The sequence below is a fragment of the Corvus kubaryi genome, unplaced genomic scaffold (assembly GCF_017639235.1).
Source record: "Corvus kubaryi isolate FWS band 111438036 unplaced genomic scaffold, C.kubaryi_AGA036_p1.0 37361, whole genome shotgun sequence".
In the NCBI taxonomy this organism is placed as follows: domain Eukaryota; kingdom Metazoa; phylum Chordata; class Aves; order Passeriformes; family Corvidae; genus Corvus; species Corvus kubaryi.
In genome coordinates, this window is record NW_024581118.1 from 3,453,194 (window position 1) to 3,476,185 (window position 22,992).

General features: G+C 48.0%; 1 protein-coding gene across 1 annotated transcript in view; it reads left to right on the plus strand.

The window, feature by feature from the left end:
* The window catches only part of TNN (tenascin N), a 34,249-nt gene extending 12,419 nt beyond the window's left edge, over nt 1-21,830 (plus strand). Inside the window, 15 exon segments of the mRNA XM_042033776.1 lie at nt 4,110-4,318; nt 4,320-4,374; nt 5,233-5,313; nt 5,316-5,417; nt 5,907-5,996; nt 8,257-8,520; nt 11,035-11,094; nt 11,097-11,297; nt 15,182-15,294; nt 16,994-17,230; nt 18,099-18,195; nt 18,870-19,046; nt 19,691-19,768; nt 19,771-19,844; nt 20,407-21,830. Of these exon segments, the coding sequence (XP_041889710.1) occupies nt 4,110-4,318; nt 4,320-4,374; nt 5,233-5,313; nt 5,316-5,417; nt 5,907-5,996; nt 8,257-8,520; nt 11,035-11,094; nt 11,097-11,297; nt 15,182-15,294; nt 16,994-17,230; nt 18,099-18,195; nt 18,870-19,046; nt 19,691-19,768; nt 19,771-19,844; nt 20,407-20,553 (1,985 nt within the window). The 3' untranslated portion in view covers nt 20,554-21,830.
* Nucleotides 21,831-22,992: the final 1,162 nt, after the last annotated feature.

The window sequence follows — 22,992 nt, forward strand, 5'->3', positions numbered from 1 at the left end:
GATCCACGGGGGATGCAGAGATCCACCCACAGCCCCTGGGGATCCACAGGGGATGCAGACATACATCCGCAGCCCACGGGGGAGGTGTCCATGCCAGAGCAGGTGGATGCCTGGAGGAGGCTGTGCTCCAGTGGGAGACCCGATGGAGAGAGGGTGCCCCGCTCCCAGGCTGGAGCAGCCTGGCCTTGGAGGAGTGCACCCCGTGGAAGAGTGACCCACGCCGCAGCAGTTTTGGGAGGACTGTGTGCCCGTGGGAGGGACTCACACTGCAGCAGGTTTGGCAGGACCGCTGCTCGTCAGAGTGGACCCACGCTGGAGAAGGTGACGGAGAACTGTCTCCCGTGGCAGGGACTCCATGGGGCAGCAGGGGAAGGGCTCCTCTCCGTGAGCAGTGGAAGAAAACCTCACGCGGCAAACTGAGCAAACCCCCACGCCCTTTCCCCTGCGCTGTCGCTGGGAAGGAGGGAGGGCTTGGGGGAAAAAGGTGCTTTTCTCAAGGACTTCTTTTACTTCTCCTTATCCTCCTCTATTTTGTCAGCAATAAACTCACTTTGTACCTCTAAGCTGAGCCTGTTTTGCCCTTGGAGTGTTTTCTCCCGGTCCTTAACTCAACTTCATTACATTTTTCTCTCCTCTGCCCAGCTGTGGCAGGGGAGGGTCAGTGAGTGACGCTCGTGGGTGCCTGGCGTAGGGCCAGCGCCAAACCACGACAGGCACTCATGGCCCTGCTGTGCCCAGAGCCCTGCATGGGACCTGGATTGACTCCAGGTTTATTCCAAACCCAGGGAAGGGGTTGTGTTTTCCACGGCAAAGCCCGGCCTGGAAGCATCCCACCGTGTGCAGCTCCCATTGCTCCAGGACCCCATTGAAACCCATGCCTGGGCTGGAAAACCCTTTCCAGGCATTAATTGTTGCCAGTATCCAACCTGACCCTTGCCTGGCACAGCTGGAGGCCGTTCCCTCTCATCCCATCCCTGGCCTGGGCCAGGAGAGGCGCAGGGCGGGGCAGGCGCTGCCTCTGCTGCCGCCGCTGTGCCCGCGGGGCTGGGGGAGCCGGGCCCCGCCGGGACACAAGGCTGGGGCCCCTCCTCCGTCCCTGGGCCCAAGGCTTTGTCCCCAGTGCTGCAGGTGACATCGTCCTGCTGCTGGGACAGATCTTGGGCTCCATCCTCTGCCCCTCGGGACAGCTCCTTGGCGCTGCTGCCCTTCACTGGGTGCACTTCTGGCCCTGTCTGCTGTTCCCACAGGGAGATTTTGGACATCTCCTGCTTTGTCTCAGCTCCCCACCGGGAAAGCTCTTGGCCCATCTCAGCAAAGCTCCCCTCGTCCTCCCCTCGATGTGTGACAGTGGCAGGCCTGACCTGCTCCCTGCCCCTACTCACTGCCTGCTGAGGGCCTGGCCGTGCGGCCAGCTGGCTACGGGGCTGGGGCACCGGGACTCGGGGGTGGCTTCGCTGCCTCTGTCCGCGTCCGTCGCTCTGGGCCTCTGGCGCAGACGGATCCCGGGAGTTGCTTCCTCCTTCTGGAGTGGCTCTCCTGGGACTGGGCACCCCGAGCCCTGCGGTGCCCCTAGAAACCCCTCAGCCAGGGTGGGGCTCTCTGATGTCACAAAGGTCTCTGGCCACCATCAGGTCCCGTGTCACAAAGGGTCCCAACAGCAGCGGGGCAGCCGGGAACGGGCCCGGAGCAGCCCCGGACCAGGGGACTGTGTTGGTTTTGCAGGGCCTGGTTTTGGGTAGCGGGGGGGCCACAGAGGTGGCTGCTGTGAGAAGCTGCTGGAAACTTTCCCCATGTCCGACAGAGCCAATCCCTGATGGCTCTGAAGATGGACAAGCTCCTGGCCAAGGCTGGGCCAATTGCAGAGGCTGCTAACACCTCTGTGATAACAGATTGAAGGAGAAAATCAGAACAGTGTACACAGACAGTTTTTTCAGGGCCAGAGAAGAGGAGCATGGTGAGAGCACCTGAGGGGAACAACAGGCAGGCACCGGAGTCAGTGGAGAAGGAGGGACACGAGGTGCCCTGGGCACCGGAGCCCAGATTCCTCTGCAGGCTTAGGTGAAGACCGTGGTGAAGCAGCTGTGCCACTGCAGCCGATGGGGATCCACAGGGGATGCAGAGATCCACCCACAGCCCCTGGGGATCCACGGGGGATGCAGAGATCCACCCACAGCCCCTGGGGATCCACAGGGGATGCAGACATACATCCGCAGCCCACGGGGGAGGTGTCCATGCCAGAGCAGGTGGATGCCTGGAGGAGGCTGTGCTCCAGTGGGAGACCCGATGGAGAGAGGGTGCCCCGCTCCCAGGCTGGAGCAGCCTGGCCTTGGAGGAGTGCACCCCGTGGAAGAGTGACCCACGCCGCAGCAGTTTTGGGAGGACTGTGTGCCCGTGGGAGGGACTCACACTGCAGCAGGTTTGGCAGCACCGCTGCTCGTCAGAGTGGACCCACGCTGGAGAAGGTCACGGAGAACTGTCTCCCGTGGCAGGGACCCCACGGTGCAGCAGGGGAACAACTTCTACAGCTTCTCTCCCTGTGCAGCAGAAGAAAATCCTTGGGTGACAAACTGAGCAAACCCCCACGCCCTCTCCCCTGTGCTGTTGGGTGAGAAGGAGGGAGGGCTTGGGGGAAGAAAAGGTGTTTTTAAATGTTTTTTTTACTTCTCGTTACCCTCCTCCGATTTTGTTAGTAATAAACTCACTTTGTACCTCTAAGCTGAGCCTGTTTTGCCCTTGGAGTGTTCTCTCGTGGTCCTTATCTCAACTCATGAGCCCTCTGTTTAAATTTTTTCTCCCCTCTGTCCAGCTGTAGCAGGAGAGGGTGAGTGAGTGACTTCTGTGGGTGCCTGGCATTTGGCCAGAGTCAAATCACGACACTTGCTAATGAAATACAGCTGGTAGATGGCTTGATCAGCTTATGATCAGCTCACTTGTAACGCAACCGGGGGCTTGTAATCACAAGCCCCGAGGGGACGCAGCGTTGGCCTCCACAGCTTCCTTGCTGGACGGCTCTGTGGAATCAGCCTGGGATGGGTGCGTGCGCTGGCTCCTCCTCAGAGGAAGCACATTGTCGGGCAGCCGATGATCAGGCTGGCGTTTGCCCGGAGGCAAAGAAGGCGGGAGGGGCTTCTGGTGTGAGTGCCAACAGGTTTATTGCAAGAGGGACCACGGACCAGCAAAAAGCCCCGAGGAGACGCAGGCTAGCCCCTTTATGGGGGGGGTGGAGTAAGGCAGGGAAAGGGAAAACAACCAATGGGGTACAAGCAGAGGGGAGGATACAATTTTTCAGAACAAATGGGGAAAATATGGAGGCAGGAGTCATAACAGGGAACCAATTAATAACTACAAAAGGGAGAACTTTCTGGAACAGGGGGAGGTAATTTAGGATTGGGAGCCACCCAGGGGGAGGTAACCTAGACCACAGTGATCTCTTCGGGTGACTGACATTTGATGGTTTCAGCCCGAGAGCAGGCTGAGCCACCCCAACACACTTGTAATTAAAATCAGGTAAACTTGATGGTAAACGGATGTTCTAGATGGACTGCTTTCAAGGTCTGCTTCAAGACACTGGTGAGCTGTCTGTCTTGTGGCGAAATTAAGGTAATATTGGTGTCTTGAAATGTCTTAAGTGCAGCAGATTTGCCCAGGTCTCCTCCAGGCACCAAGTGTAAGTTTCCATCAGTACTCCGGCAGAAAAGCTCAGGTTTCTGCCTCTGCTGTAGAGAAGCTGCACTCCCTGGTTTTGGGGACCAGCTGACATTTTGTATTAACTCTGGCAGTTACAGGAAAAGAGGGGTTTGGCTTGTCTTTCTCTTCCTGGATGCATTGGTAGGGAGAGCTTTATGAGAGAGTTTTCCTTACACCAGTGTGCGTTTAGAAGCTGGAAAGAGTCATCCAGGAAATTACTGTATTTGTTGCTGGCTGCATTATTCATTTGTATCTGATGATATGCTGTTGAGCAGAAAGAAATGGTTAAATCCAAGATGACTGCAGGCTGGGAGCTCCAGTTCTGCATTTTCTTACTCAAAATATGTTTGAAGAAATTTCATGCTTGGCCATATGGCAAGTTGTGATCCTCATTGCAATGTTTTTCTTTGTTTCTCTTGTAGTCCTTGCTCCCCAGAATATGCAGGTGCTGAGCTCCATGGAGAACTCTCTGGCTGTCAGCTGGGATCCAGTGACTGGTGTGGATAATTACCTCCTTACCTGTTATCCGGCTCGGTATGAGATGCTGGTGAAATAAATCCACGTGCCCAAAGAGCAGCTCAGCTATGAGATTGCATGTGTTACAAGGGTGGAATCTCACAATGTCATGCTTCCATCATGTGAAGAAGGGGATTGCCAGTGAGCCCAAGCATCTAGAAGCAAGTACAGGTAGGAGCAGATAATATTTTTTTTAAATTGTAAATGTTGTAAATCTTTAAGTTATATTTCAACAAGTGAGGGGAACTGAGTGCTGGAGAGCACTTCCTCTTCCCAGCCTAGTTATGTCATTGTTTCTGGAGAATCTGTTCCCAGATTTGGATCATTAGGGCTGAATGTATTGCAGATTTCCTCTCTCTCCATTTTTCTTGTCCAAATCCCACTTGTTGTTGACAAGTGAATTCCAGTGAATTTGTAGTGTTGCCTGCTGCAAGAATCAGGAATGGGAGCATGCAGGATAAAGGCAGCATGTTACTAAGAGTAATGCACTGTTCAGCTGGATGCAGAAAGAACTTCAAAGTAGGCAGGGTGTCATTCCTAGGTACTTACTGTCCAGACATGTCTGCAGCAGTGAGTAGTCTCCTCACAGTCTCTTCCCAGGCCTGAATGAGCATGATCCTGCTGAGGTTAAGAGGTTGAGTGTGCAAAGGCTGTGTATTTGAAGCAGTCTCTTGAGAGCTGAAATGTCATCTGGTTAGCAGCTGATATTATGCTGTTTGTTTGTACTTGGCAAAGACAGTGAGAAGCTTGGTGATTTTGACATTTTTCCTGCTTCTAGCACAACAGGTGGGAACTGAGAGCCAGCAAACACCAGAGCTGGGCTGTTACCATGTTACCAATAAAACTAAAGCTGTTGAAGTAATGACTGTGCTCTACTTGCTTGACTCTTCAGTTTGGCTGAGGAAAATGTCTCGGGTCTCAGAGCAGGAAATGGGGCAGGGAAGGAGCATTGTTTAGCAACTTTTCTGTCTTCTGTTTACCTTTTTGTGCTGCTGCTGCTTCTCTACATCCCTCTGCTGTCTTTCCCAGTCCTGCCTGCGGCCAGTGCCATCTGGGTGACAGAGGAGATGGAGTACTCCCTGGAAGTGGAGCAGGAGAACCCACCAACAGATGTGATTATTACAAGCTGAAGTTCAGATCCCTAATGGAGATGGAGGAGAAGCAGGTCATGGTGCCCAAAAGCAATGACCCTAAGAGCAGATACATCCTGACTGGTGAGTACTCGTGGGTGTTCCAAACTGGGCAGGAGCATGGAGAAGTGGCAGGAATGACTGACAGTCAGACTGTAGTCCTGAGACAATTCTTCTCTCATGTGTGAATGTCCAGTGAGATCTATTGGGGCTCCCCTATCGCATAAGGATGAGTGTCTCCACAGGGAGAAAGCTATGCTCTGTGGATAGCAATTTTCCAGGCATATTCATTCATGTAATTCTGTCCTTGTTTGGAAAAAAGTGCATTCTTCTGTTTCAGAGCTGATATTATGGAAGTCCCCACCAGCAGCAGTCAATATGCCCTAAGGGCAAGCCTAGACCAAAGGTGCTATCAAAGCATTGAAAAGGCAAAAGCAGGTTGGATAGCAGTCTAAACTTTCAGTTCCCCTCTGTGACAAACCTGGAGCTGGATAAACTACACAAAACAGCTTTCTTCAAGAACAAATGCTGCCTTCCCTAATTGTTGGTAATGCTCCCTTTTGCTCTTTGTAGGCCTGAAACCTGGAACAGAACATGAGGTCACTGTCGTACCTGTGAAAGACAGCACAGAGGGGAAACCATTCTCAGTGACTGGCAGGACTGGTATGTGGAAAGTTGCTCTTACTACAGGGTTTGGGGACAGATCTCTCAGAATTCCAGCACAAAAGGTTCATAATTGACTGCTTCTTCATGCATGACCTGCAGCCAGGTCTGCTTATACCTTGTTAGAGCTTACCTACATTGTATATTAAATACTAAACCTAGGCCTAGCTCAGTCTTTTGCTTTGATTTTTTACAGTAACTTCACCCTAAACTTGACTAACAGCTCCATCCAGACACAGGATAAGTGTAGTGAGCTAGCCTCTGCATGGAGTAACAACTCTGTTGGCTAATGAAGTGTCTTAAAAAAAAAAAAAAAAAAAGGCTGAATATTTTTGAGCTATTCTATTGCAAAAGACACCTTGAAGAATTTTAAACTCTCATTCTACTTACAAGATTCTGGAATTTCTGAAATTCGTCACTTACAAAAAGGTAGGCGTGCTGCTTCCAGAGACTGAAAAATTCCATATCAGGCCTGACATTCCTGAGGTTATTGTGTAAATGATTCCACTAAAATGAAATTTAGAACCTAACAACCTCCACAATGTCATTTTAAGGCTGTTCTTCTGATTATTTGGAATACCCTTGACTTGTGTTTTCAAGCTGTTCTTGGCAGACATGGGGGCTGCAAAAATTCTTAAAAAAGGGAAAAAAAATCCCCAATGCTCATATTCTTATGTAACTCCTGGAATTTAGGAGATACAACTAAGACAAATACCAGCTACTTCAAGAGCTACCACCAAGCTCTGATTCATCAGCTAAAATAGCAAAACCTTGGGGGAGTCTGAGAGACAGGTCTGCAGGGAAGGCAGAAAGGGAGGAGCAGCAGATGGCTGACAGGGGAGGCAGAGAAAGGGTAGGCACTGTACTTGGAGCTGGGAGGGGCAAGCCAGAAGGTTGATGCCAAAATGATTTTCACTTTTTTATATTCTTCATATATTTGTCTCTCTGCAGACTATTGCTGTATAGTTATATAGCTCCTAGCTAGCCCCAGCATTTTTCCTATTCTGATAGACAGAAAGACAAAACACATTCCAAAGGCCCCAATCCTAATCTTGCTTCCTCTGGAGACCAAGGATGAGCTACCCTCCCAAGACACTTTTCTATAAACAGCTAGAAGAGGGGCTCCAGAAGAGGTTGAACCAAGGGGTGGAATTACCTCACCACCTGTGTTTCTAATTGGGGATTCTTGTCAATTATGCTGGTTTGATAAATTTATAAAACTGTATTTGCTCTATGTGAGGTGGGCATTTTTCCATACTTACCTCTGGAGGCCTCCAGTTAAAGGCCAGCTTTTATATTACTTCCTGTGTTAACATTGTCTTGAAAGTGTCTTGTTATATTTCTAGATCTTTAAGGCATCTAGGTTAAGCTGGTACCTATGGAAGGTGAGACAGGTAGCCTGCAAGCCCTGCCTGCAGAAAGAAATGGAGAGCTTCATCTAAATGGTGGAACATTCCTTCTTTCTCCTGGTTTCTCATGGATGCCTTCCTTCAAAGGCTGTTGGGGGAAACCTGAGTGTTTTAGCTGGCCAAAGCAGTAAGGCAAAAATAAAGGAAATGCATACATGGAATGGTTTGAAGGGACCTTAAAGAGCATAATCTTGATGCCTTAGATTTTAACTTTTATGTTTTTCAAATCCTGTACTGCCTAGTGTGCAACTCTGAAGTTTCCTGTGGCCTGTTAGCTGCTGTTCTCTCATGCTAGTTAGACTTAACAAGCCACTATAGGTTTGCTCTCCAAGGACACCTAGATTGTCCCAGGCCCCAAAATACGTAAACTAAGGCTTCTGAAGAGGAGGGCAAACTTCATCATTAACTGGGGTTGTAATTGGAGAATTTATCCTGATATGCAAATGGACCAAACTTATAAAAGTATGAAGAACTCGTGACCCGGAGTCCATCTTGGGTGTAGCCTTTGGACTGCCCAGGGTGTCTCCTGAAGGCCCTTCAAATAAATACCTACCTTTATTCCCTTTTTCTTGTCTAGTCTCTGTTTTTAGGTGGCCACTTCAGGCATCCATCTAACCCTACCCCTGCCCTGGGCAGGGACACCTTGCAGTAGGCCAGGTTGCTCCAAGCCCCATCCAACCTGGCCTTGAACACTTCCAGGGGTGGGGCAGCCACAGCTTCTATGGGCACCCTGTTCCAGTGCTTCACCACACTTCCAGGGAAGCATTTCTTCCTAACATGCCATGACATGTATTTTAGTGGTTTAATTCAACTGGAGGTAGCTAATCCTGCACTTTGAAATGCTGTCTCAGGAGTCAACAGCCCAACCAATGTGACAACTGACTGAGTGACAGAGGATACTGCCATAGTGTTGTGGAATAAAGTGGAGGCTCCTGTAGACAGGTACATGGTGAGATACACCCCGGCTGATGGAGACACCAGGGAAATACAGGTGGGCAGTGAAAATTACATGGTCACCTCACTGGATCTGGAGCCAGACATGGAATATGTCACTGACATCTGGGCAGAGAAGGGACCTCAGCGGAGTAAGAAGGCAAGCACCAGAGCTGTGACAGGTGAGCTGTAGCAGCACTGGAGGGAACTGAGTTTGAAATTCAAACTCCTTCATCAATTTTACTTGTTTTGGTAAAGCCTCTCCTGCTTTGCACATGTTTTTAGTGAGGCAAAAAATCCATGTAATTCTTATTAGTGTGGCTGAACAGGTCTCCAGCTCAGCTTACAGCTCTGAGTCCTGTTGTGGACAGGCACTATGGCAAGGGACCAGTTACTATTAGTACAGAGAACAGTCAGCCACAGCCAAAACTAAAACCTCATAACCACCTGGAATGTGTAATTCATGCCTTGCCCTTAAAATGCCATAAACCATATCCAAGCATTTCTTTGGGTGACTGTTGTAGCATTTCCCAACAGGACAGGAAGGCTCGTTTCAGACAGATAATCGTGGCAAAGCGTAAAAAAGAAAACTGTGTTTATTTGGATGATAACATAAATTAAAAAACATGTGGGAAATCAAATCTCCCAAACAGTATATTTGGTTGCTGTCCTTTGGTGACAGGGAGTCTCCATTGGAAGGGTGCTTGCAGCTGAGTCCGCAGCTGGACTGGGAAACTTCTTGAACCTCTGTCTTAATGAATTTTTACAATCCAGCCATCCATGTGTGACTGTGAGTACAGAAGCAGTTTCTGCTGACAATTGACAAATGTCTTCTATGTGTGCAATCTGCATTTCTTCACAAAAATTACCTAGGGGAATGTTTGCAGTGCTCCACTCAGGTTGTTCACCAACACATTTAAGCCTAGTAAATTGGACTAGACATAACAAGAGATGCCTTGGGGGAATTTGTAGGACTGTCTGAAGCTCTCACACGAGGGGATCAGTCCAGTGGTTCATGATGAAGCTCAGTCAATCCCCTACTTTCAGGTTGGTTCATTGTCTCGAGCCAGCCCATGTTCTCACTGGTACAGATGACTGTGTGGGCAGCTCCTGGACCACGCAGGGAGTTAAGTAGTGAAAAGCACTGCATGTGCAGAGCAGCACAGTCCATATCCAGCTGTGGTGCAATTAGAACTGAAGAACAAACTTGATTTTCATAGCACACAAGAAAATAATTTTCTTAGTTTTTCTTGCCGCAGGTGAGCATCTCATACTGCTAACGAGCTGAGCTGTGATTATTCAAATCCCCATTCCCAGCATGTGCTGCTGGTGGCACAAACAAGCCTCAGCATCTTTCATTAAAATGAAAAGTAATGTATTTTCATCTCACAAAAGAGCTGAGATTAGTACATGCAGGTGGAAAATCACAACTTTTGCTGTAGCTAATGTGTGGTAAATCACAGTGCAGCTAAGCTGGTGTGGGGGAAATTACACTGTGGCTGTTGTGCATTTGTGCCCTGGAGTTTAGAGCCTCCAGCAGAATAAGAAATGCTGTTGCAATAATTTGAGAGGCATCTGCAAGACCTTTGCTGCTCAGGCTGCTAAGATGTATTTAGTAGTTCAGTGACTTAAAAAATCCTAACCAAACAAACAAAACAACTTGTTCTCTGTGAAGGTCGTGGGTTCTAGGGCTGTCCTCAAAGGGCCACATGACTGCAGGCTGTGTTGTGATACGAATTTAGGACTCCTGGGATCTAGTGTTGTGTTTCCATCTGAGAATGGGGCAGGGGAAGGATTGTAACAGTGGGAGGAGTTTGAAAGTGACAGCTGCAATTCACAGATTCTGAGCAGGTGATTTGGGGTTTTTTTTTTTTTGTTAATTCCCAGAACAACTCAGGCAAGATGTTGTGACCTTCAGAAAGCAGAAGTCAGTAACACCACATTGTGCCTGGGCTCTGTCTCTGCTTTTGTTGGTCCCAAAGAAAGAGCCCTGCTCTCATAGCTGTGCAGAGACTTAAACCCCAACTGAAATACCTCAGAATTGGGCACACCCCCCCTCCTTGCTAGTTTGTTTCTTGGCAAGAAATAAAGGATAAGAGGTGGTAGAAATCAGCAGGGCTCTTGAGGGGAAGGAGTAAGAGTAGCCCTGTGTGGACGCCCATGTTTTTCACTCAGCTGTTCCACAGAAACCAGCAGCACATCTCACCCAGTGCAGGGCAGACTGAGTCTGCCAAAGCTCAGCCACCTTGGCACTGGTGTGCAGATGTGGTTATCAATGGATCAAGAACAGCAGGACATGGAAGCAGTTAGCACACTTATTTTATCTTCCTTGCACTGTATCCAGCAGTACAAAATGATTTGGCTCCACAAATATCCAACGGTGACTCGCTTAAGTAGCGGTTATTTGCACTGCGTGGTCAAAACACAGTTTACAGCTAAAGGTAAAACTTCTGTTGGATTTACCAGTTTGGGCGGGAGAGAAAAAAACAAGCAAGCTTTTGGATACACAAAATCCCTTTTAGGTCTTTAGACATAGAATAATTTCCCAAATTTCACCTGCTTTTCCAAATGTATTTGATAGTCTAATAGAATACACTCCCTCTGGCTATAAAACTTGTGTTGTCTGTGTCTTCAGACCATTGTGATTACCACAGCACTATACTAAAACTTCAAATAATTACAACTTTTTCTTACAGAAATTGACAGCCTAACTGAGCTGTTGATTGACCAGGTGACAGAGGATGCAATTACTGTTTCCTGAACGTAGTCCAGGCTTCCACAGACAGATACAGAGTGAGCTACACCTCAGCTAGTGGGCACACAGAGGAGAAAGAGGTGGAAAAAGACAAGAATGTCACTACCTTGGCAGGACTGAGGCCAGGCACAGAATACATCATTTATATCTGGGCAGAGAAGGGAGAGCAGCAGAGCAAGAGGGCCAGCACTGAGGCTGTGACAGGTAAGTGGGCAATGGACTTTGTTGAGTACAAGCTAAAGCCCAGCTTTGCCTTGGCACTAAGGATGCCCACCCTAAGACAGTTTAACAGCAGAGGGAGATTCAGGCTTAACAGATCAAGTCTTCAGGTTAGTGCATCTTGCCATGAAACCTATTCAGCATCATCACAGAGAGATTCTAGTTCCCTGTAGGTACTACAAATGGGCTGTGTTGTAAATACTAACAAGGATTAGGGTAAACAAAGCCCTTGCAGCAGTGTCTTACGTGTTTGTGTAGTCTTATTTTAATTGGTTGATTTGTTTATCCTTCATCATGCAGTAGGGAACTATTCATTTCCTTTAGATGAAGAAATTGAAGTGCAGAGAGGTTAACAGCATGCAGGCCACCTTTTTTTGCAATAGAATGAATAGTCATGGTTCCTCAGTTGTTCTTGTGTTGCCAGTCCTGGTTAAGGATGTGTAGTGGTCTTCCTGACATGTTCCCTGTTTATAACAACACTGTAAATCTGAACATTGGAATCCACTGGAAGTGGTGGCAGGCATTGCCAGGACTCATCTCTGGGTCAGGGACTTGCTGGGGGGAGATGCATAAATGTGTACCTGGGTCACCCTGGCCTCTTAACGAAGAAGCTTTGGTTGTTCTCTCACTTTCTGGACAGGCGACAAGTATGTGTGCTTTGGAGGCTGGTTATTTTATGTTTTATGAGCTCTTTTTGCATTGCTGCACAGGGGTAGCCCTACTTCAATCATCAAATGTAGTAATTGAAATACATGCATGCAGGCTACCCATAACAGAGACTGCTGCTATAGGTGATCATAGAAGAGGCAGATGTCATAATACAAGAGTGATGGCAGCTGATGGTCCTTATTTCACTAGTCCTTAATCAAAAATGTGCAGTGCTTCATGTGCTGCTATCAAGCCTAGCAATAACAGGTTTAAGAACCAAAATGAAACCATTTTAGAATTGGAGACAGTTAAAAATAATGCCCTGCCCTTTGACTTGTGACCTTAGGCCAGTCCTAGGAGACTGCTAAGCAGGCTTAAATCTGTTCTGTTCAGTTAGCCATAAGGGACTGTGATGTACTGGGAACACTTGGGGTTACTCTATATCCATTGACCTTGCTAATGCACTTTTTCTAGTTTATGAATCCAGCTGGTGTGAGATAGAACAGTTGAAACTTGGGTTTAGGGCAAGATGCCAAAGAGTTCCCCAGTGCTTACAGAGATCAAGGGCAGCTGGTAGGGACAAATTGAGGCCAAAAGGCTGAACCTATCTGGAACTAGAAATTCAAGGAGAGTTTCAGCAAATTGAAATGTTGTTTGGTTTTTTTTTTCCTTGAACAAGCATGAAAATGGAGACACCTGGAGATTTCACATGAAGTGAAACTGCTGGGAGAGGGAATGCATTTAACATTAGTAGTGATATTTTTGAACTATCTGCACAAAAGAAATGATACCTCTGCTGAAATAATACGACTTCTGAGGACAAAAGGAATACATTTTCTCACTCAAGGTGCTGGCTGATTACTCCTTAGCATTAAAACTGGCTGGGGCAGGAAACTGCCCTGTGGTGACCACCTGCAGCTGTGGGAGCTGCCAGCTGCCCTTTAAGGGCAATGCTGTGAGGCCGCAGCGTCTGAGGCTGCCCTTCCCATCGCTTGCTTCTTGGGATGGATTTGGTACCTCTTAGCTCCCTCTCCTGTCCAGCTGGAGATACACATGTAGTGAACTTGGGTGAGGAGGTTTCTGGGTTGTTTCACTTAAAGCAGTTGTTTAGTGCTCTCCCAAATGAAGCACAAGTTCATTAGATAATGGACTAGTGCTTAACTCGTGAGCCTCGTGTAAGGTGGCCTTCGGTTGTGGTGAGCAGACAGCGTTTTAAACAACATGGGCTGTGAACTACAGTGCTGCTGCCCCTGCTCTTATATTTGGTGGTTTGATTTCTTCTTCTTCGCCTTTTTATCTGCTTTAAGCAGTAACACTGTGCATGAGGAGTGCAGCATTTCCTGGGAGGAGCCAGCCTGCCCGACTCTTCTCATTTATCTAAGACAGACAAAGCACAGCCTTGTGTTTTTCTGTGGCCTTTTCACAACCGCATTATAATTGTTGTTATGCTTATCCTCATAGCATTCTTCAAGGCCTGGGAAGTTTTGTAGCCTGGTTTATACAGAAAAGACAGACAACAACATGTCCGTAGTCCTTCAGGGAGATTTGTGGAAGAGCAGGGAATTGAGATAAATTATTCATTTATAGTTTGATGGAGACTCAGGTGTACTTCAGGGCTGAAGCACTCTTCCTTGGAGGCCAGCACTGCCCACCAAGGACATCCTCTGTAAAACTTGGAAAGCCAGTAAAACTTTACTAATCAAATAGTTTCCTTAAGATGTTCCCAAAGTACATAGAATATAGCAAGCACAGGATGAAGTTTACAGAGAAGCTGCTTCCAGTGTTGCTACTTTCAACACAGATTTAAAAACTGGATTTATCCTGAGGGAAGCACTACAGCTTCCTTGTTGGCACCTTGTAAGACACTTCTTGACAACTGCTGTGAACTGGCACTGCATTAAAAGAATTCTGTTCTTCTTCTCATGCTGACCTTGGGCAGTCTGACTGCTCAGGAAAAGTCTGGCCAAGCCTCCGATGCCAGTGAAGGAGCTGGTGTCCCATCTCCAGCACAGACTGAACTCTCAAGCTCTGGGTTTCTTCGTATTCCTGCATTTACTAAAGAAGACTGGAGCATGACAGCAACAAAGCCTGTGAAGTAATTCTTCTCTGCAGTGGGGGAACAAAGGTAGGGGCTCTCAGCAGGCCACATTAGAACTGTGCTTTGGGACTGAGGCATAGAGCCTAAACCTGTCCTATCCATGAGGGCTCCTCAGACATGAGCCTGATGGAGACTCCTCAGGCAGACATGCAATGAGCTCCTGGACACTGCACACTTGAGCCAATTGTCAGACTCACAGAACATCCCAAACCAGATCTGTAAAAGGCTTGCAGTGTTTGGTCTAGGCTTCCACTGCCTGCTAGCTGTGAAAGCCACTGGTTGGCTTTCAGGCAACTGCAGTTCAGCCCAAGACCTGCACTGCAGTTTGTGTCTTTGGTTTATGCAGTGGTGTAGAAGGACTTCCCCTCTGCCACAGAAGAGCTTATCTATTCTATCAGCCAGTGCCATAGCTCAGGGCGTCTTCCCCCCTCACAGGAATCTGCCCATTGGTGAGATTACCCAAGCCAGACATCTGTCCTGTAGTGAGTTATCTCTGGGTCAGAGAGGTGAATTCCCAGTTGACAATAAATATCCTGCCTTAAGAGCAGATTGAATGGAGATAAGCCTTGGAATATGACTGACACACACTTCACTTTACAAACTATAAAAGCTACGCAGAACTTTCACAAAGAAGAAGTCTTCTGTTTTCCCTGGAAATGTGTGGAGACCTCTCCTCAAGGTTTGGAATGCTGGCCCTGAGGTACTCTTCTGGCAGTTGGGTAAAAGGAATATGTGTCCCGTATCATCAGTTGGTGGTAAACTACATTGACTCCTAACCTGTACTATTTCTTTGCTAGCTATAATATAGGTACCTTTGTGTTGTGCACTGTTTTATGTAAATCTACTAGTAGTTCTAGTGTGTAGTAAGTAACTCTTTTTTAACTCTTATACTCTTTAAACTCTTGTTTAAGGCCTTTTGTCTGTTAATATTCTGTCTGTTCAATAAATAACTCATTTTACAATAGACCTGATTTGAAGTTTTAAAGAACTTGTGAGCCAGCATGGTTTAGGTGTGGGTCACCTGAATTTAAGCTGCTGCCAAAAATCTGAAGCTGAGGCAGGGCTTGTCTAATGCTTTTACTAGATCCATAACAGATGGGACTTGACTTTTCTTTTTGACTAGAGATTGATCCTCCCAAGAACCTCCACGTATCAGGTGTGACTCATCCTGCTCCTGCTGCACCACAGGTTGATCACTATTCTCTGACCTACCAGGATGAAGATGGGACAAGCAAGGTACAGTGAATTCCTTGAATTCCTCAGGCCCGTAGACCCCACTGAAATTACCCTTGTGATTATGAGCTCTGACAGTTGGTCCTTGTGGGTATGTGGACCACAGAAATACAATTTTGAGTGGGAATCTATGCTGTGACCCGGGGAGGGAGAGCTCAAGGAAGGCAATGTGCTGCTGTCATGAGTAGAAGCTGTGGAGGGACTTTGTGACAGTGGAGTCCTCTTCCCAACAGATCTTCAGGAGCAGAAAACATGGTCACCTCTTCACTTGTTCTAAGTTGTTACTACCTGGAAGGGCAGCACTCACCAGGGACAGGGTGCCCTCAGTGTCCTAGGAGTGTTTCTTGAGACCTTGCCCCCAGTCTTCCTTCTGAGGTGATGGACTTCATGTTTCAAGGATACAGGGTGAATTTGCTTCTCTGAACCCTACAAGAAAAGCCTGTAAATGCATCTGGGGTTTGAGGCACAGTGGTCCAGAAAAGCTAAATGCTCTTCTGAGCTGGGTTCAGCTTTTGTCACTTGGCAGAAAGTATATCTGGGTCCCAGCAAACAACTGTTAGTGCTGGAAGGGCTGGCACAAGGAGTGAGGTACACTGTCTCCCTACAAGGGAGATCACCAGAGCAGAAAGAGCATAGCTTCTCAACAGGTAGGAACTGGCCTTGGATTGTTGCATTTTTCCCCTGTGCTCTGCAGCTGTTGCTCATCACAGTAGAGATCAAAGACAGAGTTTGTGTCCTACAGATGCACAGGGAAACTGTGATCATAAGCCAACCATTTAGCAAATCAGTGGTGCTGCTCCTGGCTGGGTGTCCGTGCTAAGCCACACCACCTGGAGGCTTGGGAACACAGTGTGACAGTGTGAGTGGAGATTGCCCACGCTGGTCACCTGTGCTGGCAAGCCTTGCTAGCCAAGTGCAGGACAAAACCTGCTCATGAGCTGCCAGTGGGCAGGAGAGAGGATGATAATGCAGGAGATCTTTCTGCACATCCTAGTAATGGCAGGGCACAGCAGTGTAAATGATCTTAGGGCCTTGGGTAGCTGCCCAGGTTGTTCAGAGGTCAGGAAACGCACACCAGACTGGCAGCAAATCAAACATTTCATGCCAGCATGCTGTGGGAGCCTCTCGTACTGTGCCAGTGCCCACAGGGGTTGCCAATTGTGGATTAATTGTGAAATGCAGAGAAATTAAAGTCCCTTTTTTCTGCCACTCCCGCCTTTACAAACAAGGTCTCCTCTTCCCGCTCTTATTGCAAGCCAAGGCTGGCTCTTTTTTTATGGGCAGGCAGTGGCAGGACAAGGGGCAATGGTTTTAAGCTGACAGAGGGTAGGCTTAGATTTGAGATCAGGAAGAAATTCCTTACTCAGAGGGTGGTGAGGCATTGGCACAGGTTGCCCACAGAGACTGTGGCTGCCCCATCCCTCGAAGTGTTCAAGGCCAGGCTGGATGGGGCCCTGAGCAGCCTGATGTAGTGAGTGGCATCCCTGCCATGGCAGGGAGTTGGAACCAGATGAGCTTTAAGGTCCTTTCCAACCCAAACCATTCTAGGATTCTGTGGTTCTATCTCTTGTAGCCTTGGGGGACCCTATCTGTGTGCCAGCTCCCAGGCAGTGGGGAAGGCCAAGAGCTGCTACCTGCAGATGCAGCTGGGCCCTGTATGAGTGCACAGCAGGGGCTGCTGCTTTCTCTGCTTCTCTTCCAGTACCCATTGTCCATAGGACCTCCCCAAGGTGAAGTGCCTCCTCCTGCTTTGCTGATGGACAGTTTTCCCCGCTCTGCTCACACAATGAGCTTCCTCTACCAGTATCCCATGGACTGCAGCCAGGTGCAGCAGAATAGAAGTGCCTCCAGCAGCATGTACAGCATTTACCTGAACAGGGATGGCAGCAGGCCGCTGCAGGTGTGCTGTGACATGAGCACTGACGGAGGCAGGGGGACGGTGAGTGAGGCTCTGCTCCTCTTCCTGCTTTTTGATGAATCTAATCACGTGGACTTGACACAGATGTTAGTTGAGGTTCCTTTCGCTCTGCTGCACTCCTGTGTTTCAGCTCCTTGCTGAATGGAGTAGCATGTTTTAGGGAGGGTAATGGATGGTGATGTACCCAGAGCCCAGGGTTAGGTGTATGTTAATGCGTTTCAGCTGATGCCTCTTAGTGTTTTCATTGCTAGTGCTGTGAGCATGCACCTCAGCTCTGGCCACACAGGAAGTGTTGAGTGACTCAAAGGAGTCTGAAGGCAGAAGCATGGATGCTTTGAGGTGGGGAGTATGTGTGAATGTGGAGGAGTGAGTCTGAGGTTCTCTGATAGCAATCTCCCTCAACAACCAGAGCAAAATACTACCTTTTTATACCTTTCAGGGATAAATGATTTTCTCCAGTGAAATAAATAGTCGTGTGTTACTGCCAAGCCCCTCTGATCCTGGTGAAGTTTAGAAACTCAAAGGCCTCATGGATCTTGTCTCTAAGCTTGTTTGTCTAAGTGTTTAGATCACGCTCAGATTTGTGGGAAACAAACTGCAAGATTTGTACAACTACGTATTTGCCCCAGTGCTTGTGTGCAGCCAGAAAATGGGAATGGATTCCTGTGTGTACCACGCTCAGGTGAAGTTTACTATCATAAAATTTGCACTCAATGATCTTGGAGGTCTTTTCCAACCTTAATGATTCTATGATCAGGTAGGGCTGTCTGTTCCTGAGCGCTTCACCTTTTTGTCTGCATTTTTGTCGTGATGAGCATTTCTCCTGCCCATCCTCCTTGTCTCTCCTCATCCTCTCAGGAGCGCTCACTCTGCAATCCTTGCTTTGCAGGTGTTTCAGAGGTGGAGCACTGGCAAGGTGGATTTCTACCAAGGCTGGAAAAATTACATGGAAGATTTTGGAGATCCCACTGGGGAATTTTGGCTTGGTACAGTACATGAGTGTGACCAGTGAAGGGCTAAAGATTGGCTTTGTAAAAGCACTTAAATGCTGAAATATCCAATCCCCTGAGTGTGCAGTCTTGAATTGTCAGCTTGTGTGTCTTCCCTAGCAATGCCAGTGAAGCACTGAGGGATCTCTAAAGGCCCACTAAGTATTTCCACTGACATCTTTGGGCTTTGGAGCAGTCCCAGGCAAGCCAAACTCTGGGCTCTGTTTATTTCAGACTTGTGTGTTCCCGTGGGAGGGGAGATAAGTTTTATTTGTGAAAATGCAAAGACCAGGAGACTACACAAAACTTGGTGTACTCAGTCATTTTTTGTCTGTCTTGTTCTGCTAGTGAGCAGTGTGTGAATCAGAGAATCCAGCATTAAATAGGGCAAAGTTTTTGGAGTAAGAGCCTTTAAATGTTCTGGGAAAAATAATGTTGCAGTACAGCCAGACTTGTGCTAGTTAAGGTTGTTTGTTTTTTCTCATATTTCTGTCTCTTGCAAGAAACTGAGATAAGACAGCATAAACTTGGCAAATTGTCCTGAAGCCTCAAGCAGGGAAGGAGGAGGCAGGAAATAGCTGCTTTAACCAAAATGGCCATGGGGTGAGAGTCTAAGACTGCAAAGGTGAACAGGCTTCCCCCTTTAAAAAGTAATTGTTTTTTATTTCTAGGTCTTGACAAGCTGCACAACCTCAGGAGGAGCAGCTCCATCTGCTGCAAGCTCTGTGTGCATTTGTGGACAGCCAGCCAATCTCTCTGTGCTCTCCGTGACTTCTTCCAGGTTGCCTCAAGCAGGGACAGATACAGGCCGTCAGTGGGGAATTACAGAGGCAATGCTGGTGAGGAGGGCCTTGTCCTGGTGCTGTCTCTGCACAGGGAAGCAAATGCTGGGACCTGTGTGTTTGTTTTGCCAGCAGAGTGGGAGCTCCTTAGGTCAGGTTGGATCAGATGTGGTTCTCTTTGAGGAGAGAAGTGTTCCTAGGGAGACTGAGGAGAATGCACCCATGGGCCTGTCTCATGCTGAAGACAGGAGAAAGAGTTGCTTGTTCATGGGGAAGAGGGGGCACTGTGACCCACGGAAGTGCCAGCTGAAAAGGCAAGCTGGGAAGTTTCCATGAGGTAACCTGTGCTGATAGGGCAGCAACTTCCCAGCTGAGAGTGCAAAAAAAAGTGTCTTTTATTCAGATGGCAGTTTGCTCAACAGCAGTGCTGGCTTCTGCCACTGGTACATCCTTACTACTGCTGTTGTGTCCATTTATCCTTTAATACACTCTTGCCATAGGGTTTAGATCTTCAGCTGGGAGGATCCAGCCCTTGGACATGCCCTCTAATAGCAGTGCTTTGGAGATTCGTGTCCAGACCTATGCTGTGCTGTGCCTTTCCCCTGCCAGGCCTGCTGTGTCCCACCTGAAGGGTGGAGAAGCCCTCAGGCTGAGCAGCTGCAGTAACTTACTGCTATCCGTGTCTTTGATCCCTTCCTGTAGGGATGCAGTGACCTACCACAGTGGCTGCAAGTTCACAGCATGGCCCAGGGACGATGATGTGGCTCTCAGCAGCCGTGCCCTGACACACCGAGTGCATGGTGCTGCAGGAACTGCCATCTGGCCAACCTCAACGGGGAGCACGAGGAGAGCAAGCACAGTGAGGTGAGCAGCAGAGCTGGGGTGCTGATGATCCCTTCATAGCCTGGAGAAAACACATGGAGGGAGTGTCTTTCCTTGGAGCAGGAGGGATTGCCCTCTGACTCATTTCATTAGAAAGCAAAATGATGCCTAAGAAAACTTACAGCTCTTACTCTCTCCTCCCTGGATCCAGGGGACCTGAGCTCATGGCTCCCTGCTTCTTGTGGGCAGAGATACTTGAGGTGGAGCTGTCTCGATCTCTGAGGGGAGCACCTAAAGGAACACTCACTGGGAGCCACACTGGGGTGCTTGCTCACTGTCTGATGTAGCCTTTCCCTTGGTTTTCAGTGCACACCTTGGGGTACATCTCACTGTACAGGCTTTATCTGGGATTGAAGATGGCTCAGTCTTGTTGTTTTCCAAGCTGGATAGAGGTTTGATCTGTATGAAGAGTGTCTGAAATCCTGATTATAATTGAAGTCTCTGGTTATTGGAGGGTTAAATGGTATTTGAGGCGGGCAGTTGTAGGCTCCTAGCACCTGGTCTGGGCACTTTTAGTAAGAGAAATTCCTTGGTCTTTTCCCAGGATGTGAACTGGGAGCCATGGAAAGGACATGAATTCTCCATCCCTTTCACAGAGATGAAGATCTGTCCTCAGTCTTCCAGGAACAAGCCAGTCCTGGGGAGGAAGAAGAGGTCTTTATCATGGAAGAGGAAGAAGATCAGGGCTTAAACAGAACTCTCTGCAGAACAATACCCAAAGATAATGATTCACTATTTCTTCATAAACTTTGATTCAGACAGCTTGCTCCAATACAAAGGAGACAATAGCTGACAACGTGCACCCAGGGACATCTGGATCTGCAGCCCAACCTGCTACCAGCCTTTGGAGCTCCTGATGGGTGATGTTCCAGAGACTAGGAGGGGCTCGTGGGGGCATCCTGCCTGTAGATACTCTGGTTGGCTAAGCATGACAAGGACCTGCTTGATCCAATACATGCAACTTCTATGAACTTCATGTAAAACAAGCCTTAACACATGCTGTTCTTTCTGAAACCTGTGCTGCAGACTCCTCTTAATTCTGTCCTTCTCTGGTGCTATCCACTTCAGACTTCCAAAAATAAATTCGAACCTACTAACAAATAATAGCCCCCTCACTTACATCAGAGGGAACCTTTTTGAGACTGTTGCCTCTCCCTGTTTTGGTCTGCAGTTCTCCTCATTATTTGGGCACATTCCCTATTCTTCCTGCAGAACTGGGTTCTGGGAAATGCTGCCAGTCTGCTGGCAAGGCTGATTAACCCGTGTGAGTTCTGTAGACCAGGTTCCTCAGACTCCAGTACCACATCTCTGCAGGTTAAAATCTTGCTATTTTGCTTGTGTCATGTTTCCCAGCCCAGAGAAGAACTGAAGGAGATGTGCAGTAAATTGATGTTCACACTCCAGGGTGAGGCCCAGAACAGGGTGAGTGTAAGGCCCGCTCTCCTTCAGGCTCTGCTCAGCATCCCAAACCTGCCTCTCTGTACTGCTTGCTTACAAACAACTAACAAAATGCTCTATGTGACTGTTCCATCTGCTGCCTTATGTTTTTTCATCAGCAGTGTGGCAGGTAGTGATGCTGAAATGATAACACTTGTCATCCACCTCTAAAATGAGCATCTGTTGGACTTAAACTGATCCTGCATGCTTTCCCTTGTGCTCCAGTGCATGGTTTCACACCTGACTGCTTTAATTTTTTCTTTTTACTCACAGCCATAAAGGTGAGGTTTATTTCCTTTCCCTGTGAGGATATTAAAATTCTGGGCCACCAGCTCCAGCCAGGGAAGAAGTATGAGCTCACCAAATGCCACTTGCTTAAAGGCTTCCTTGTCTGAACACAGTGGGACATGGTTGTCCCATGTCTTAATGGCCTTCTCTATCCCAGTGCAGAGCAGAGTAATGCATTTTACAGAATCCTTCCCAGACTTTGGAGAAAGTAATAAAATCGCAAATAAAGGAGGTCTTAAAGTATTTCTGTCTTCTTTGCTTTGGGTGGTAGAATTACTTTCCTTCCTGTTTAAGCATTTTGCACAAAGTGGAAGCATTACCCAGGCCTGCAGTGGGACTGTGCAGATTAGGTCTTTGGGGTCTGCTCCAAAACAGGGATGGGAGTTGTGCTCTCTTTGTGACTTAACTCCGTGAAGCACCTCATTGATCTGTGCTTGCTAGGACCTGGCTGAGGAGAGCAAGCTGGAGAGTTGTCTCTCAAAGGTGAGGACTAAATTCTTCATCATACTTTCAGGGCTGTGCCTCTCAGGCAGGTGGGCTAAGACTTGTCTGAGCTGTGTTAGGATACCCAAGCCCTGGTTTGGGGGAAGGAGGAGACTAATGGTGAGAGGAGGAGAAAGGAAAACAGCACATGAAGTGTTTTGCAGGCTCTGTTCTAAGAGCATGAGAGAAGGATGTGGGAAAGCGATGAGGGCTCTTTACTGTGAAGTGCTTTCTCCCTGTTGCCCACTTGTCTGTAGGCAAGGACAGATTTCACTTTGTTGTTCAACTAAAGGGCACAGTGAAGTCATGAGGAAGGTGACCGAGAGGGAGAGGAGGACTAGTCTCACACACAGCCACTCTAAAAGTGTATGCTCTCTAAGACACAGCAGCTGTGATTGGTCCCTGTGACGTTTCCCTGTGCAGCAGCAATATATAATCCCATCCTAAAGCTGAATCCCCCCTGGGAACAGGGAATATTCTCTTAAGCGGTACAAGCTTTGGTTTTGAGCTAAAAGCAAATGAGGCACTTTATTTGTAGTGTCTGAAGAGGGTTTATCTGTCACTCTTGATGCACCTCTCTCTCACCAGGAAGGGCAAAGTGACAGCTGCTGGAAAACCATTGCAGAAAGTCAGTATTCCCGAAGAGCCACAGGATGGCATTGTCTCTTCATGCAAGACACACTTCCTCTGCTGGCCTCTGGGGAAGGACCTTTTTGGGGTTAACCAGAGTCTGTGCTGCAGCCTGGGAGGCTGGGACTGCTCAGATAATGCCGTTTGTTTGCCTTGAGGAACTGGCTGTTCTGGTTTCGAGGCTCAGGATAGTTGGGGTAGTCCCATAAAAATGTCATATCCCTTTACTACCCTTGTTTTGCTGTAATATGTGGCCCTGTAACAGTGATGCTGGAGGGCCAATAGAGTTTCA